At 51.1% G+C, this 19,245-nt stretch overlaps 1 protein-coding gene across 1 annotated transcript in view; it reads right to left on the bottom strand.

The window, feature by feature from the left end:
- Positions 1–19,245, bottom strand: part of LOC142463636 (uncharacterized) — a 134,635-nt gene that overhangs the window by 93,246 nt on the left and 22,144 nt on the right. Inside the window, exons 4-8 of the mRNA XM_075566604.1 lie at positions 7,040–7,123; positions 6,878–6,955; positions 6,651–6,792; positions 6,298–6,412; positions 237–355 (exon numbers count right to left, since the gene is read on the bottom strand). Coding sequence (XP_075422719.1) covers positions 237–355; positions 6,298–6,412; positions 6,651–6,792; positions 6,878–6,955; positions 7,040–7,123 — 538 coding nt within the window. The remainder of the gene's footprint in view (positions 1–236; positions 356–6,297; positions 6,413–6,650; positions 6,793–6,877; positions 6,956–7,039; positions 7,124–19,245) is intronic.

Here is a 19,245-nt window from a genome sequence, read left to right as displayed (position 1 = left end):
AGATAGAGAAAGGGGGGGAGAGAGTGAGGACGAGGGAGGGAGAGAGAAAAAAGGAGAGATAGGGGGTGAGAGAGGGCGAGAGAGAGACGGAGAGAAAGAGAAAAGGTGGGTAAGAGATGGAGTGAGAGCGAGAAAGAGACAGACACAGAGAGAGAACAGAAAGATGACAGGACAGATAGACAGACAGGATGGAGAGAGATGGCAGGGAAACGAGACTCAATGACTTGTCACATTACCGATGACAAAGAAGGTGACCCGGTGACACGAATCGTTGCTATCTTGGCCCTCCGGTAAAAGCGTCACCTTCCAGGAGGGGACACGGAGGGCGAGAGACACAGCATCACGGAAATCAGACCTGAAGCAGGGGGTTACAAGTCAGGGAGGTAGGGTAACCTAACTCCTGAAGGGTCATGTTCCATGATTAACTGAACGCAACGCGAGCTTGTGGTGTAATTGTTATTTTGTTCTGGTAACGACCTGGTGTTGTCATCGTGCTATGTGTGTGACCTAGTTATGACCTCACTGTAATAACTCCCTGTGGCTGCTCACTGGACCGGTCTGACTGCATGTATCTGATTGCTGGGAGAGCGTGTCACATTATTATCTTTCAGCTATTGGGTGAGACTCACATTGTTACTCTGTGTGTCAGTGTGCAGGTATACAGCGCGTGCAGGTATACAGCGTGTGCAGGTATAGCGTGTGCAGGTATACAGCGTGTGCAGGTATACAGCGCGTGCAGGTATACAGCGTGTGCAGGTATACAGCATGTGCAGGTATACAGCGTGTGCAGGTATACACGTGTGCAGGTATACAGCGTGTGCAGGTATACAGCGCGTGCAGGTATACAGCGTGTGCAGGTATACAGCGTGTGCAGGTATACAGCGTGTGCTGGTATACAACGTGTCACATTATTATCTTTCAGCTATTGGGTGAGACTCACATTGTTACTCTGTGTGTCAGTGTGCAGGTATACACGTGTGCAGGTATACAGCGCGTGCAGGTATACAGCGTGTGCAGGTATACAGCGTGTGCAGGTATACAGCGTGTGCTGGTATACAACGTGTCACATTATTATCTTTCAGCTATTGGGTGAGACTCACATTGTTATTCTGTGTGTCAGTGTGCAGGTATACACGTGTGCAGGTATACAGCGCGTGCAGGTATACAGCGTGTGCAGGTATACAGCGTGTGCAGGTATACAGCGTGTGCTGGTATACAACGTGTCACATTATTATCTTTCAGCTATTGGGTGAGACTCACATTGTTATTCTGTGTGTCAGTGTGCAGGTATACACGTGTGCAGGTATACAGCGCGTGCAGGTATACAGCGCGTGCAGGTATACAGCGTGTGCAGGTATACAGCGTGTGCAGGTATACACGTGTACAGGTATACAGCGCGTGCAGGTATACAGCGTGTGCAGGTATACAGCATGTGCAGGTATACAGCGTGTGCAGGTATACAGCGTGTGCTGGTATACAACGTGTCACATTATTATCATTCAGCTATTGGGTGAGACTCACATTGTTACTCTGTGTGTCAGTGTGCAGGTATACACGTGTACAGGTATACAGCGTGTGCAGGTATACAGCGTGTGCAGGTATACAGCGTGTGCAGGTATACAGCGTGTGCTGGTATACAACGTGTCACATTATTATCTTTCAGCTATTGGGTGAGACTCACATTGTTACTCTGTGTGTCAGTGTGCAGGTATACAGCGTGTGCAGGTATACAGCGTGTGCAGGTATACAGCGTGTGCAGGTATACAGCGTGTGCAGGTATACAGCGTGTGCAGGTATACAGCGTGTGCTGGTATACAACGTGTCACATTATTATCATTCAGCTATTGGGTGAGACTCACATTGTTACTCTGTGTGTCAGTGTGCAGGTGTACAGCGTGTGCAGGTATACAGCGTGTGCAGGTATACAGCGTGTGCAGGTATACAGCGTGTGCAGGTATACAGCGCATGCAGGTATACAGCGGGTGCAGGTATACAGCATGTGCAGGTATACAACGTGTCACATTATTATCATTCAGCTCTTGGGTGAGACTCACATTGTTACTCTGTGTGTCAGTGTGCAGGTGTACAGCGTGTGCAGGTATACAGCGTGTGCAGGTATACAGCGTGTGCAGGTATACAGTGTGTGCAGGTATACAGCGCATGCAGGTATACAGCGTGTGCAGGTATACAGCGTGTGCAGGTATACAGCGCATGCAGGTATGCAGCGTGTGCAGGTATACAGCGTGTGCAGGTATACAACGTGTACAGGTATACAGCGTGTGCAGGTATACAGCGTGTGCAGGTATACAGTGTGTGCAGGTATACAGCGCGTGCAGGTATACAGCGTGTGCAGGTATACAACGTGTCACATTATTATCATTCAGCTCTTGGGTGAGACTCACATTGTTACTCTGTGTGTCAGTGTGCAGGTATACAGAGCGTGCAGGTATACAGCGTGTGCAGGTATACAGCGCGTGCAGGTATACAGCGTTTGCAGGTATACAGCACGTGCAGGTATACAGCGCGTGCAGGTATACAGCGGGTGCAGGTATACAGCACATGCAGGTATAAAGCACGTGCAGGTATACAGCACGTGCAGGTATACAGCGTGTGCAGGTATACAGCGCGTGCAGGTATACAGCGTGTGCAGGTATACAGCACGTGCAGGTATACACCGTGTGAAGGAATACCGCGTGTGCAGGTATACAGCGTGTGCAGGTATACAGTGCGTTCAGGGGTATACAGCGCGTGCAGGTATACAGTGTGTGCAGTTATACAGCGTGTGCAGGTATACAGCTTGTGCAGGTATACACGCGTGCAGGTATACACGCGTGCAGGTATACAGCGCGTGCAGGTATACAGCGCGTGCAGGTATACAGCGCGTGCAGGTATACAGCGTGTGCAGGTATACAGCGTGTGCAGGTATACAGTGTGTGCAGGTATACAACGTGTGAAGGTATACAGCGCGTGCAGGTATACAACGTGTGCAGGTATACAGCGTGTCACATTATTATCATTCAGCTATTGGGTGAGACTCACATTGTTACCATGTGTGTCAGTGTGCAGGTATACAGCGCGTGAAGGTATACAGCATGTGCAGGTATACAGCGCATGCAGGTATGCAGCGTGTGCAGGTATACAGCGTGTGCAGGTATACAACGTGTGCAGGTATACAGCGTGTGCGGGTTTACAGCGTGTGCGGGTATACAGCGTGTGCGGGTATACAGCGTGTGAAGGTATATCGTGTGTGCAGATATACAGCGTGTGCAGGTATACAGCGTGTGCAGGTATACAGCGTGTGCAGGTATACAGCGTGCGCAGGTATACTGCGTGTGCAGGTATACAGCGTGTGCAGGTATACAGCGTGTGCAGGTATACAGCGTGTGCAGGTATACAGCGTGTGCAGGTATACAGCGTGTGCAGGAATACAGTGTGTGCACGGGTATACAGAGCGTGCAGGTATACAGCAAGGTCAGGTATACAGCGTGTGCAGGTATACAGCGTGTGCAGGTATACAGCCTGTACAGGTATACAACGTGTGCAGGTATACAGCCTGTACAGGTATACAGCATGTGCAGGTATACAGTGTATACAGGAATATGGCTAATGCTGTGTTACAGGTATACAGCGTGTGCAGGTATACAGTGTATACAGGAATATGGCTGAAGCTGTGTTACAGGTATACAGCATGTGCAGGTATACAGTGTATACAGGAATATGGCTAATGCTGTGTTACAGGTATACAGCGTGTGCAGGTATACAGTGTATACAGGAATATGGCTGAAGCTGTGTTACAGGTATACAGCGTGTGCACAAATAGGACAAATAGGCAATAGTAAGCACTGTATGTACATACATACATGTCCTATCATTACTGAGTGATACATTTTGGCACTTTATTGTATGACACATTTACCACCCAGCTACTTTATAGTGATTTATGGAGGGCGACATTAGAGTGTGACGAGCGTTTGGTTCGCTGTGCGTTTAACCCTGTCATTACTAGCCAGCACTATCACTAACCGCACTAGCACCTCCCAGCTCGGGGAATATTTTATTCTAAGTTTTAATTTACTTTTACATACTTTTCACCTGTTTCGGCGTATTGATATCCTAATAAACATTTATTATTTTCATTTTAACAGGTTTGACGTCCTGTCGCCATATAGCCCTGCCTTTTGTGGGTGATTGGCATCGGTTAGGCTCCTCTAAGGATAACTATATCCTCCCTACTATTCATTATTGTTGCACAATGAGTGCGTGCTAAGAAGGGACTTATGTGACCTCGGTCAGCATCTTTTTGCATTCTATGTCCTCACACATACACAGCTCTCGAACAGGTAGACACATTGCCCTGTTTGTGACAGACACACTTGGCTGTGAATATTACACATATTTCCTCCTTTCCCCTGATACTGTCACCTTCAGGCCTGGGCACTCACCTACAGAATGGGGTCACTCTCGGGAAAACGAGGGAGGAGACCGGGTGTGGGCACTCACCTAAAGAATGGGGTCACTCTCGGGAACACGAGGGAGGAGACCGGACGTAGGCACACACACCTATAGAATGGGGTCACTCTCGGGAACATGAGGGAGGGAACGGGCCTGGGCACTCACCTATAGAATGGGGTCACTCTCGGGAACACGAGGGAGGAGACCGGGCGTAGGCACACACCTATAGAATGGGGTCACTCTTGGGAACATGAGGGAGGAGACTGGGCCTGGGCACTCACCTATAGAATTGGGTCACTCTCAGGAACACGAGGGAGGAGACCGGGTGTGGGCACTCACCTATAGAATGGGGACACCCTCGGGAACATGAGGGAGGAGACCGGGTGTGGGCACTCACCTATAGAATGGGGTCACTCTCGGGAACATGAGGGAGGAGACCGGGTGTGGGCACTCACCTGTTGAATGAGGTCACTCTCAGGAACATGAGGGAGGTGACCAGGTATGGGCACTCACCTATAGAATGGGGTCACTCTCGGGAACATGAGGGAGGAGACCGGGCCTGGGCACTTACCTATAGAATGGGGTCACTCTCGGGAACATGAGGGAGGAGACCGGGTGTGGGCACTCACCTATAGAATGGGGTCACTCTCGGGAACACGAGGGAGGAGACTGGGCATAGGCACACACCTATAGAATGGGGTCACTCTAGGGAACATGAGGGAGGAGACCGGGCCTGGGCACTCACATATAGAATGGGGTCACTCTCGGGAACACTAGGGAGGAGACCGGGCGTAGGCACACACCTATAGAATGGGGTCACTCTCGGGAACACGAGGGAGGAGACCGGGTGTGGGCACTCACCTATAGAATGGGGTTACTCTCAGGAACACGAGGGAGGAGACCGGGTGTGGGCACTCACCTATAGAATGGGGTCACTCTTGGGAACACGGGGGAGGAGACAGGGCATGGCACTCACCTGTTGAATGGAGTCACTCTAGGGAACATGAGGGAGGAGACCGGGCCTGGGCACTCACCTATAGAATGGGGTCACTCTCGGGAACATGAGGGAGGAGACCGGGCCTGGGCACTCACCTATAGAATGGGGTCACTCTCGGGAACACGAGGGAGGAGACTGGGCGTAGGCACACACCTATAGAATGGGGTCACTCTAGGGAACATGAGGGAGGAGACCGGGCCTGGGCACTCACATATAGAATGGGGTCACTCTCGGGAACACTAGGGAGGAGACCGGGCGTAGGCACACACCTATAGAATGGGGTCACTCTCGGGAACACGAGGGAGGAGACCGGGTGTGGGCACTCACCTATAGAATGGGGTTACTCTCAGGAACACGAGGGAGGAGACCGGGTGTGGGCACTCACCTATAGAATGGGGTCACTCTTGGGAACACGGGGGAGGAGACAGGGCATGGCACTCACCTGTTGAATGGAGTCACTCTAGGGAACATGAGGGAGGAGACCGGGCCTGGGCACTCACCTATAGAATGGGGTCACTCTCGGGAACATGAGGGAGGAGACCGGGCCTGGGCACTCACCTATAGAATGGGGTCACTCTCGGGAACACGAGGGAGGAGACTGGGCGTAGGCACACACCTATAGAATGGGGTCACTCTAGGGAACATGAGGGAGGAGACCGGGCCTGGGCACTCACCTATAGAATGGGGTCACTCTCGGGAACACGAGGGAGGAGACCAGGCCTGGGCACTCACCTATAGAATGGGGTCACTCTCGGGAACATGAGGGAGGAGATTGGGTGTGGGCACTCACCTGTTGAATGGGGTCACTCTCGGGAACACGAGCGAGGTGACCGGGTGTGGGCACTCACCTGTTGAATGGGGTCACTCTCGGGAACACGAGCGAGGTGACTGGGATATCAGGTATTATACGAGTGCTCAGGAGCTCCTGGGTTTCCCCCTTCACCGTTAAGACCCTTCCTATAACTGAAAGAAGGGGAGGGGGCTTGTAAGAGGTGCTGGCTGGTTCGGTCTGTGTCACTGTGTCACTGTGCAGGGGATGGGGAGGGACAGGTTGCAAGGACAACATGTATCACTGTGCCACCCTGCAGGGACAGACTCCATGGGCGCCTCTGTCTGTGCCACTGTTTCCCTGGGGTAGATGAGGCAGATTCAGTGGGTCTCTATGTCTCTCTGTCGCTCTGCTCCGTAGAGGTGACATTACCTGTGAAGTCTCCTGTCAGTGGCAGGTTACAGTCGGTGACCAGCTTCATGTCCCCTGCAGTCAGAGCTCCATGCTTTGCTGTCAGAGCTCCCACCTTACAATGCAGGGGAGACAGAGGACCACACAGTGACGGATGTCCTGCCTGAGAGAGACGACAAGGAGGAAGAATGTAAGAGAGAGATAGAGAAGGAGAAACATCATTATACCCCTCCCAGGGAAGGTCTCACCTGATTGGGTATTTCATAGGGATTGTACGACTCTGCCCCCTGCTCTTCTGTAGGAATATACCACTGTAAGGTTGTCTTCTGCAGAGAATATAACACATGGGTATAGTACTTGCAGTGTTTGCAGGGCTTGAGCTATGTACCCTCCCAAGGGCCCTGTAGTACCTTTTCTGGGGTCTCTGAGAGTGTTCGGAGATCCACCAGGATGATAGTATCACTGGATCCCCCATATGAGTCCAGCAACTGTGTCTGTAAGAAGGCATTCAGAGACCACAATGACCAACTGGACACTTCCCTTTCACAAGAATCTCTCACCTCCTCCCCCAACACCAGGACCTTTCCCTCCAGCTCCGCATCATCAGTACTTCTCCCCATCACCAGGACCTCTCTCCTCCTGCTCCCCCATCCCACAGTCCTCTTACATCCTACTCCTCTATCATAAGAACCTCTCAACTCCTCCCCCAACACCAGGACCTCTCATCTCCTGCTCCCCCACCATCAGGACCTCTCCCCTCCTGCTCCCCATCATCAGTACTTCTCCCCATCACTAGGACCTCTCTCCTCCTGCTCCCCCATCACCAGGACATTTCCCTCCAGCTCCCCCATCCCCCAGTCCTCTTACATCCAGCTCCTCTATCATAAGAACCTCTCACCTCCTCCCCCAACACCAGGACCTCTCATCTCCTGCTCCCCCATCCCCCAGTCCTCTTACATCCTACTCCTCTATCATAAGAACCTTTCACCTCCTTCCCCAACACCAGGACCTCTCACCTCCTGCTCCCCCACCATCAGGACCTCTCCCCTCCTGCTCCCCATCATGAGTACTTCTCCCCATCACCAGGACCTCTCTCCTACTGCTCCCCCATCACCAAGACATTTCCCATCCTGCTCCCCATCACCTGGACCTCTCCTCAACTGCTCCCCCATACCCAGGACCTCTCACCTCCTTTTACCCCATCATCTGGACCTCTCCTCAACTGCTCCCCCATCACCAGGACCTCTCAACTCCTTTTACCCCATCACCAGGACCTCTCCCCAACTGCTCCCCCATCACCAGGACATTTCCCATCCTGCTCCCCATCACCTGGACCTCTCCTTAACTGCTCCCCCATCACCAAGACCTCGCGCCTCCTGCTCCCCCATTACCAGGACCTCTCCCCTTCTGCTCCCCATCACCAGGACATCTCCCCTCCTACTTACCCATCACCAGGACCTCTAAACTTGTGATCCCCCATTCAGAGGGACCTCTCACCTCTTGCTCCGCCATCACAAGGACCTCTCCCCCTGCTCCCCCATCACCAGGACCTCTCACCTCCTGCTTTCCTATCACCAGGACCTGTCGTCTCCTGCTTTCCCATCACCAGTACCTCTCACCTCCTGCTTTCCCATCACCAGGACCTCTTACCTTCTGCTCCCTCATCCCTTCAACCCTTCCCCTCCATCTCCATCATCACCAGGACCTCTCACCTCCTGCTCCCCATCACCAGGACTTCTCACCTCCTGCTTTCCCATCCCTAGGACTTCTCACCTCCTGCTTTCCCATCACCAGGACCTCTCACCTCCTGCTTTCCCATCACCAGGACCTCTTACCTTCTGCTCCCTCATCCCTTCAACCCTTCCCCTCCATCTCCATCATCACCAGGACCTCTCACCTCCTGCTCCCCATCACCAGGACTTCTCACCTCCTGCTTTCCCATCCCCAGGACTTCTCACCTCCTGCTTTCCCATCACCAGGACCTCTCACCTCCTGCTTTCCCATCACCAGGACCTCTTACCTTCTGCTCCCTCATCCATTCAACCTCTCCCCTCCATCTCCATCATCACCAGGACCTCTCCCCTCCTGCTCCCCATCATCAGTACTTCTCCCCATCACCAGGACCTCTCTCCTCCTGCTCCCCCATCACCAGGACATTTCCCATCCTGCTCCCCATCACCTGGACCTCTCCTCAACTGCTCCCCCATCACCAGGACATTTCCCATCCTGCTCCCCATCACCTGGACCTCTCCTTAACTGCTCCCCCATTACCAAGACCTCGCGCCTCCTGCTCCCCCATCACCAGGACCTCTCTCCTCCTACTTACCCATCACCAGGACCTCTAAACTTGTGATCTCCCATTCAGAGGGACCTCTCACCTCTTGCTCCGCCATCACCAGGACCTCTCCCTCTGCTCCCCCATCACCAGGACCTCTCACCTGATGCCTTCCTATCACCAGGACCTCTCGCCTCCTGCTTTCCCATCACCAGGACCTCTCACCTCCTGCTTTCCCATCACCAGGACCTCTTACATTCTGCTCCCTCATCCTTTCAACCTCTCCCCTCCATCTCCATCATCACCAGGACCTCTCACCTCCTGCTCCCCATCACCAGGACCTCTCACCTCCTGCTTTCCCATCACCAGGACCTCTTACCTTCTGCTCCCTCATCCATTCAACCTCTCCCCTCCATCTCCATCATCACCAGGACCTCTCCCCTCCTGCTCCCCATCATCAGTACTTCTCCCCATCACCAGGACCTCTCTCCTCCTGCTCCCCCATCACCAGGACATTTCCCATCCTGCTCCCCATCACATGGACCTCTCCTCAACTGCTCCCCCATACCCAGGACCTCTCACCTCCTTTTACCCCATCATCTGGACCTCTCCTCAACTGCTCCCCCATACCCAGGACCTCTCACCTCCTTTTACCCCCTCACCTGGACCTCTCCCCAACTGCTCCCCCATCACCAGGACATTTCCCATCCTGCTCCCCATCACCTGGACCTCTCCTTAACTGCTCCCCCATCACCAAGACCTCGCGCCTCCTGCTCCCCCATCACCAGGACCTCTCCCCTTCTGCTCCCCCATCACCAGGACCCCTCTCCTCCTACTTACCCATCACCAGGACCTCTAAACTTGTGATCCCCCATTCAGAGGGACCTCTCACCTCTTGCTCCGCCATCACCAGGACCTCTCCCCCTGCTCCCCCATCACCAGGACCTCTCACCTCCTGCTTTCCTATCACCAGGACCTCTCGCCTCCTGCTTTCCCATCACCAGGACCTCTCACCTCCTGCTTTCCCATCACCAGGACCTCTTACATTCTGCTCCCTCATCCCTTCAACCTCTCCCCTCCATCTCCATCATCACCAGGACCTCTCACCTCCTGCTCCCCATCACCAGGACTTCTCACCTCCTGCTTTACCATCACCAGGACCTCTTACTTTCTACTTCCTCATCCCTAGGACCTCTGCCCTCCTGCACCATCATCAGGACCTCTAATCTCCTGCTCCCCATTTCCAGGACCTCCAGCCTCATGATCCCCCATTCAAAGGGACATCTCACCTCCTTCTCCGCCATCATCAGGACCTCTCCTGCTCCCCATCACCAGGACCTCTCACCTCCTGCTCACCCATAACCAGGACCTTTCACCTACTGCTCCCCCATCACCAGGACTTATCCCCTCCTGCTCCCCCATCATCAGCACCTCTAGCCTTGTGATCCCCATTCAGAGGGACCTCTCACCATGCCTTTACCCTCCGATTGATAAGTGAAACCAAATGCTTAAAAAGAGGGAGTTCCATCCACACTTAGGAGGAAGCAGGGGATCTCCAGAGCTGAACCAGGCTAAATTAAACTCTGGGCACCCCCTGGTTCCCAAGAAACATATCTGGCAAAATGCCCCATGTAACATCCCCTGTAGGGGATACCAAATAGAGAGTTAAATCACCCATGGAACACGAGCCAATCGAAAACTGCAATATAATCTGCCACGGATTCCTATTGTCCTGTGTGACACGAGAGATTGAAGAACAAAGAAGGATTCTTCATCTGTCTCCCTGCACAACCCAGCAAGGGATCCTTCCCAAACACATTCCAGCAAGGGATCCTTCCCAAACACATTCCAGCAAGGGATCCTTCCCAAACACATCACAGCAAGGGATCCTTCCCAAACACATCACAGCAAGGGATCCTTCCCAAACACATCCCAGCAAGGGATCCTTCCCAAACACATCCCAGCAAGGGATCCTTCCCAAACACATCCCAGCAAGGGATCCTTCCCAAACACATCACAGCAAGTGATCCTTCCCAAACACATCCCGGCAAGGGATCCTTCCCAAACACATCCCAGCAAGGGATCCTTCCCAAACACATCACAGCAAGGGATCCTTCCCAAACACATCCCAGCAAGGGATCCTTCCCAAACACATCCCAGCAAGGGATCCTTCCCAAACACATCACAGCAAGGGATCCTTCCCAAACACATCCCAGCAAGGGATCCTTCCCAAACACATCCCAGCAAGGGATCCTTCCCAAACACATCACAGCAAGTGATCCTTCCCAAACACATCCCAGCAAGGGATCCTTCCCAAACACATCCCAGCAAGGGATCCTTCCCAAACACATCACAGCAAGGGATCCTTCCCAAACACATCCCAGCAAGGGATCCTTCCCAAACACAACCCAGCAAGAGATCCTTCCCAAACACATCCCAGCAAGGGATCCTTCCCAAACACATCCCAGCAAGGGATCCTTCCCAAACACATCCCAGCAAGGGATCCTCCCCAAACACATCACAGCAAGTGATCCTTCCCAAACACATCCCAGCATGTGATCCTACCCAAACACATCCCAACAAGGGATCCTTCCCAAACACATCCCAGCAAGGGATCCTTCCCAAACACATAGCAGCAAGTGATCCTTCCCAAACACATCCCAGCAAGGGATCCTCCCAAAACACATCCCAGCAAGGGATCCTTCCCAAATAAATCACAGCAAGGGATCCTTCCCAAAACACATCCCAGCAAGGGATCCTTCCAAAACACATCCCAGCAAGGGATCCTTCCCAACCACATCCCAGCAAGGGATCCTTCCCAAACACATCCCAGCAAGGGATCCTTCCCAACCACATCCCAGCAAGGGATCCTTCCCAAACACATCCCAGCAAGGGATCCTTCCCAAAAACATCCCAGCAAGGGATCCTTCCCAAACACATCCCGGCAAGGGATCCTTAGCAAGGGATCCTTCCCAAACACATTCCAGCAAGGGATCCTTCCCAAACACATCCCAGCAAGGGATCCTTCCCAAACACATCCCAGCAAGGGATCCTTCCCAAACACATCCCAGCAAGGGATCCTTTGCAAACACATCCCAGCAAGGGATCCTTCCCAAACACATCCCAGCAAGGGATCCTTCCCAAACACATCCCAGCAAGGGATCCTTCCCAAACACATCCCAGAAAGGGATCCTTCAAAAACACAAACCAGCAAGGGATCCTTCCCAAACACATTCCAGCAAGGGATCCTTCCCAAACACATTCCAGCAAGGGATCCTTCAAAAACACAAACCAGCAAGGGATCCTTCCCAAACACATCCCAGCAAGGGATCCTTCACGAGCACATCACAGCAAGGGATCCTTCCCAAACACATCCCAGCAAGGGATCCTTCACGAGCACATCACAGCAAGGGATCCTTCCCAAACACATCACAGCAAGGGATCCTTCCCAAACACATTCCAGCAAGGGATCCTTCCCAAACACATTCCAGGAAGGGATCCTTAGCAAGGGATCCTTCCCAAACACAACCCAGCAAGGGATCCTTCCCAAACACAACCCAGCAAGGGATCCTTCCCAAATACATCCCAGCAAGGGATCCTTCCCAAACACATCCCACCAAGGTATCCTTAGCAAGGGATCCTTCCCAAACACATCCCAGCAAGGGATCCTTAGCAAGGGATCCTTCCCAAACACATCCCAGCAAGGGATAATTCCCAAACACATCACAGCAAGGGATCCTTCCCAAACACATCACAGCAAGGGATCCTTCCCAAACACATAACAGCAAGGGATCCTTCACAAGCACAACCCAGCAAGGAATCCTTCCCAAACACATCCCAGCAAGGGATCCTTAGCAAGGGATCCTTCCCAAACACATCCCAGCAAGGGATCCGTAGCAAGGGATCCTTCCCAAACACATTCCAGCAAGGGATCGTTCCCAAACACATCACAGCAAGGGATCGTTCCCAAACACATCCCAGCAAGGGATCCTTCCCAAACACATCCCAGCAAGGGATCCATCCCAAACACATCCCAGCAAGGGATCCTTCACAAGCACAACCCAGCAAGGGATCCTTCTCAAACACATTCCAGCAAGGGATCCTTCCCAAACACATCCCAGCAAGGGATCCTTCCCAAACACATTCCAGCAAGGGATCCTTCCCAAAAACATCCCAGAAAGGGATCCTTCCCAAACACATCCCAGCAAGGGATCCTTCCCAAACACATCCCAACAAGGGATCCTTCCCAAACACATCCCAGCAAGGGATCCTTCCTAAACACATCACAGCAAGGGATCCTTCCCAAACACATCACAGAAAGGGATCCTTCCCAAACACATCACAGAAAGGGATCCTTCCCAAACACATTCCAGCAAGGGATCCTTCCCAAACACATCCCAGCAAGGGATCCTTCCCAAACACAACCCAACAAGGAATCCTTCCCAAACACATCCCAGCAAGGGATTCTCCCCAAACACAAACCAGAAAGGGATCCTTCCCAAACACATCACAGCAAGGGATCCTTCCCAAACACATCACAGCAAGGGATCCTTCCCAAACACATCCCAGCAAGGGATCCTTCCCAAACACATAACAGCAAGGGATCCTTCCCAAACACATCACAGCAAGGGATCCTTCCCAAACACATCCCAGCAAGGGATCCTTCCCAAACACAACCCAGCAAGGGATCCTTCCCAAACACATCCCAGCAAGGGATCCTTCCCAAACACATCCCAGCAAGGGATCCTTCCCAAACACATCCCAGCAAGGGATCCTTCCCAAACACAAACCAGCAAGGGATCCTTCCCAAACACATCCCAGCAAGGGATCCTTCACGAGCACATCACAGCAAGGGATCCTTCCCAAACACATGCCAGCAAGGGATCCTTCCCAAACACATCACAGCAAGGGATCCGTCCCAAACACATCACAGCAAGGGATCCTTCCCAAACACATTCCAGCAAGGGATCCTTCCCAAACACATTCCAGCAAGGGATCCTTAGCAAGGGATCCTTCCCAAACACATCCCAGCAAGGGATCCTTCCCAAACACAACCCAGCAAAGGATCCTTCCCAAACACATCCCAGCAAGGGATCCTTCCCAAACACATCCCAGCAAGGGATCCTTCCCAAACACAACCCAGCAAGGGATCCTTAGCAAGGGATCCTTCCAAAACACATGCCAGCAAGGGATCCTTCCCAAACACATGCCAGCAAGGGATCCTTCCCAAATACATCCCAGCAAGGGATCCTTCCCAAACACATCCCACCAAGGGATCCTTAGCAAGGGATCCTTCCCAAACACATCCCAGCAAGGGATCATTCCCAAACACATCCCAGCAAGGGATCATTCCCAAACACATCACAGCAAGGGATCCTTCCCAAACACATCCCAGCAAGGGATCCTTCCCAAACACATAACAGCAAGGGATCCTTCACAAGCACAACCCATTGGGATGATAGGGGGACCCCTGCTGCAGCCACAATGGTAAGATGAAATGGTGAACGGTGCTTAGGGTGTAATACTGTAGTGAACAAGGAGAGAGAGAACCCTATATAGCACTCGGGTTCACGCTCTGATGATGGGTGGGTGATTTAAAACATATTCTTTATTAATGACATATATTAAAATAGTAGATGTTGGAACAACGTACTGGAGGTAGGTTGATCCTGGATATTAGTAGCCGTGTTGGCTCCAGATCAGATAGTAACTAAAATACCAGATATAACTATATTGGAACACTGGTAACAGAACAGCACAGAGATCCTGATGTGGACCTGTGTGATAGGTGTGTGCTGCTGGGTGTGCTAAAATAGGTACTGAGAAGACATATCACATAGTAGCAGAGTCTGCGTAAATCCTTTAATAAGGTGGTAAGTGTGATATGTAAATGCTGATAGACACTGGGAACATATATATAGTGGTTATCAGTAGTCGTATGTGCTGTCAGCTATATTGCCCTCTGTATATAGGGGTGTATCTAGCTGAGTGTCAGAATGACCTGGGGTAACCCTGAAATGCTTTGCTGCAGAGGTAAGTGTCCTGCATTAACCTCTAGGGCTGTATGTAGCAGGTAGATAGTGTAAGCAGAAGGTAAGGTCTTTTACAGGAAGGCACTGTAGCTAGATGGTGTATGATCATAATCCTAAATCAGAGGGTGAGCTGGAGGTAAGCACAGATAGTGACCCTATGTGCTGCTGTCTAGAATGTCCCTAACAGCAGCGCAGCTAGGATGTTACTGCGGGTAACCATATATCAGCACATCTATGTAAGTTTAGCACTCTCTAAACAGACACCACACAGTTGAGGCTTAAAATGACCATCGGGGCACTTTTAGCCTGTATATCCTGCACGAGCAGGCTGCCGCATGAACTCGCGGTTAGAGACACATAATGCGGAGGCAGTCACTGGTCTGTGCGTGCACGTGGGAGAAGGGAGCCGACGCGCGCGTTTCGCGAGAGGCTTTCTCAAGGCGAATGGTAAGTATGGTTAAGGGAACTCTGCAGGTAGGCAGGTATATATAGGGCCTCCAGAGAGATGACGTCATGGTTTAACCCCTGGTGCGCTGAGGTGTGCTTGGTGCTGTTTCAAGAACACAGTAAGTATGCCAATGTTAATAGCTGCATACCTCACACACTAAACAATAAAAGTCTGACTCATGTGTTGTCTCGTTTTTACTTCTTGTCAGATGTATGCCCATTAGAGCCAAAATTGGCTCATTCTGTGCTGCAGGGGTAGTTTCAAGGTGGATGCCTAATAAAAGGTTATGTGCTAATGGTATGAGGGTTCAGAGATGCCCTAATAAAGATAATGTCACCACTGTTAAGTGGCAGTAGTCAATGTACAGGACTATGGAATTGCCTGATACCATGATGGCAGAGCAAATGAAATGAATGGAGGTAGTAGTGATGAGGTAGGGGAGTGGTGTACATAGGGACAGTGGACATGGAGATATGATCTGTGTCATAGTGTTACAGCTATAGAGAGTCATGGCAGATGTCACAGGGGTGTAGGTCATCACAGAAATGGGGTATATAGGAATCCCTCATTGAGACCTCTAGGTGATAGCGTCCCAAGTGTGTAGATCCATTTGGACTCCTTTTGGAGGAGAGCTTTGTCCCAGTCTCCCCTTCTTTGTCCCCGAGTGAGGTGGTCAATTCCACAGAAGGTAACTGCTTTTAGATCCCCGCCATGACACAGATTGACGTGTCTCGACAGGGGTTTGTCGGTCTTGTTCCTGACAGTGCCTATGTGCTCAAGCACCCTCTGTTTTAGACATCTGCTGGTCTTACCCACGTATACTTTCCCACATATACATATGCCTTGATATATGACGCCCATGCTGAGGCAGTTGATAAAACTGCGTATTTGGTACATCTTAGAATTATTCCAGTTCCCAAATTGTTTAGTAGTTCTCATATACTGGCAGGCCTTACAGCGTTGGCAAGTGTAGGATCCCATAGGTTTTGGCGGTAGCCATGTTCTCGGTGTTTCATCCACAAAGTGGCTATGGACCAGTAGATCTTGCAAATTCTTGGCACGTCTACTGGTCATGGATGGATACTCATGAGTCACTCCTTTTAGTAGGTCGTCTGCTCTCAGAATGTGCCAGTGTTTTCTCAGAATTTTTCTTGCCAAGGGCCACTCCCGATTGTAAGTGCCTATGAAGCGTATCACTCTGTCTCTCAAACTTGGTGGTTTGTCCATGATGAGGGATTTCCGTGGGGTGTATTTTGCTCTCTTGTAGGCCTTTTTTATGCACTTGCGGCTGTACCCCCTGTCCACAAAACGTAGTGTCATATTCCTTGACTGTTGGTCAAACTCATGATCAGTGCTAAAGTTCCTTCTTAAACGGAGGAACTGGCCTGTCGGTATGGCGTTAATCTGAGCTCTGGGATGGTGGCTACTTGCCTCCAGAAGGTTATTGGTGGCTGTAGCCTTGCGATAAATTGTGGTCTGGAGGGAGCCATCAGGGCCCCTTGAGATCTGTAAGTCTAAGAAGCACATAGTGTCCTTATTATATTCCAGTGTGAGGTGGAGATTGTACAGGTTTGTATTAAGTATACTGATGAATTCTTTGAGGGTTCCCTCTGGGCCTCGCCACAGGACAAACACATCATCGATGTAGCGGACCCAGAGGTCAATGTGCTCTGTGTATGCCTCCAGAAGACCTAGAGGCATACACAGAGCACATTGACCTCTGGGTCCGCTACATCGATGATGTGTTTGTCCTGTGGCGAGGCCCAGAGGGAACCCTCAAAGAATTCATCAGTATACTTAATACAAACCTGTACAATCTCCACCTCACACTGGAATATAATAAGGACACTATGTGCTTCTTAGACTTACAGATCTCAAGGGGCCCTGATGGCTCCCTCCAGACCACAATTTATCGCAAGGCTACAGCCACCAATAACCTTCTGGAGGCAAGTAGCCACCATCCCAGAGCTCAGATTAACGCCATACCGACAGGCCAGTTCCTCCGTTTAAGAAGGAGCTGTAGCACTGATCATGAGTTTGACCAACAGTCAAGGAATATGACACTACGTTTTGTGGACAGGGGGTACAGCCGCAAGTGCATAAAGAAGGCCTACAAGAGAGCAAAATACACCCCATGGAAATCCCTCATCATGGACAAACCACCAAGTTTGAGAGACAGAGTGATACGCTTCATAGGCACTTACAATCGGGAGTGGCCCTTGGCAAGAAATATTCTGAGAAAACACTGGCACATTCTGAGAGCAGACGACCTACTAAAAGGAGTGACTCATGAGTATCCATCCATGACCAGTAGACGTGCCAAGAATTTGCAAGATCTACTGGTCCATAGCCACTTTGTGGATGAAACACCGAGAACATGGCTACCGCCAAAACCTATGGGATCCTACACTTGCCAACGCTGTAAGGCCTGCCAGTATATGAGAACTACTAAACAATTTGGGAACTGGAATAATTCTAAGATGTACCAAATACGCAGTTTTATCAACTGCCTCAGCATGGGCGTCATATATCAAGGCATATGTATATGTGGGAAAGTATACGTGGGTAAGACCAGCAGATGTCTAAAACAGAGGGTGCTTGAGCACATAGGCACTGTCAGGAACAAGACCGACAAACCCCTGTCGAGACACGTCAATCTGTGTCATGGCGGGGATCTAAAAGCAGTTACCTTCTGTGGAATTGACCACCTCACTCGGGGACAAAGAAGGGGAGACTGGGACAAAGCTCTCCTCCAAAAGGAGTCCAAATGGATCTACACACTTGGGACGCTATCACCTAGAGGTCTCAATGAGGGATTCCTATATACCCCATTTCTGTGATGACCTACACCCCTGTGACATCTGCCATGACTCTCTATAGCTGTAACACTATGACACAGATCATATCTCCATGTCCACTGTCCCTATGTACACCACTCCCCTACCTCATCACTACTACCTCCATTCATTTCATTTGCTCTGCCATCATGGTATCAGGCAATTCCATAGTCCTGTACATTGACTACTGCCACTTAACAGTGGTGACATTATCTTTATTAGGGCATCTCTGAACCCTCATACCATTAGCACATAACCTTTTATTAGGCATCCACCTTGAAACTACCCCTGCAGCACAGAATGAGCCAATTTTGGCTCTAATGGGCATACATCTGACAAGAAGTAAAAACGAGACAACACATGAGTCAGACTTTTATTGTTTAGTGTGTGAGGTATGCAGCTATTAACATTGGCATACTTACTGTGTTCTTGAAACAGCACCAAGCACACCTCAGCGCACCAGGGGTTAAACCATGACGTCATCTCTCTGGAGGCCCTATATATACCTGCCTACCTGCAGGGTTCCCTTAACCATACTTACCATTCGCCTTGAGAAAGCCTCTCGCGAAACGTGCGCGTCGGCTCCCTTCTCCCACGTGCACGCACAGACCAGTGACTGCCTCCGCATTATGTGTCTCTAACCGCGAGTTCATGCGGCAGCCTGCTCGTGCAGGATATACAGGCTAAAAGTGCCCCGATGGTCATTTTAAGCCTCAACTGTGTGGTGTCTGTTTAGAGAGTGCTAAACTTACATAGATGTACTGATTTATGGTTACCCGCAGTAACATCCTAGCTGCGCTGCTGTTAGGGACATTCTAGACAGCAGCACATAGGGTCACTATCTGTGCTTACCTCCAGCTCACCCTCTGATTTAGGATTATGATCATACACCATCTAGCTACAGTGCCTTCCTGTAAAAGACCTTACCTTCTGCTTACACTATCTACCTGCTACATACAGCTCTAGAGGTTAATGCAGGACACTTACCCCTGCAGCATAGCATTTCAGGGTTACCTCAGGTCAT

The sequence above is a fragment of the Ascaphus truei genome, chromosome 11 (genome assembly GCF_040206685.1).
Source record: "Ascaphus truei isolate aAscTru1 chromosome 11, aAscTru1.hap1, whole genome shotgun sequence".
Lineage (NCBI taxonomy): Eukaryota > Metazoa > Chordata > Amphibia > Anura > Ascaphidae > Ascaphus > Ascaphus truei.
Note: the sequence above shows the minus strand (reverse complement) of the source record. Positions and strands in the feature narration are given on the sequence as shown.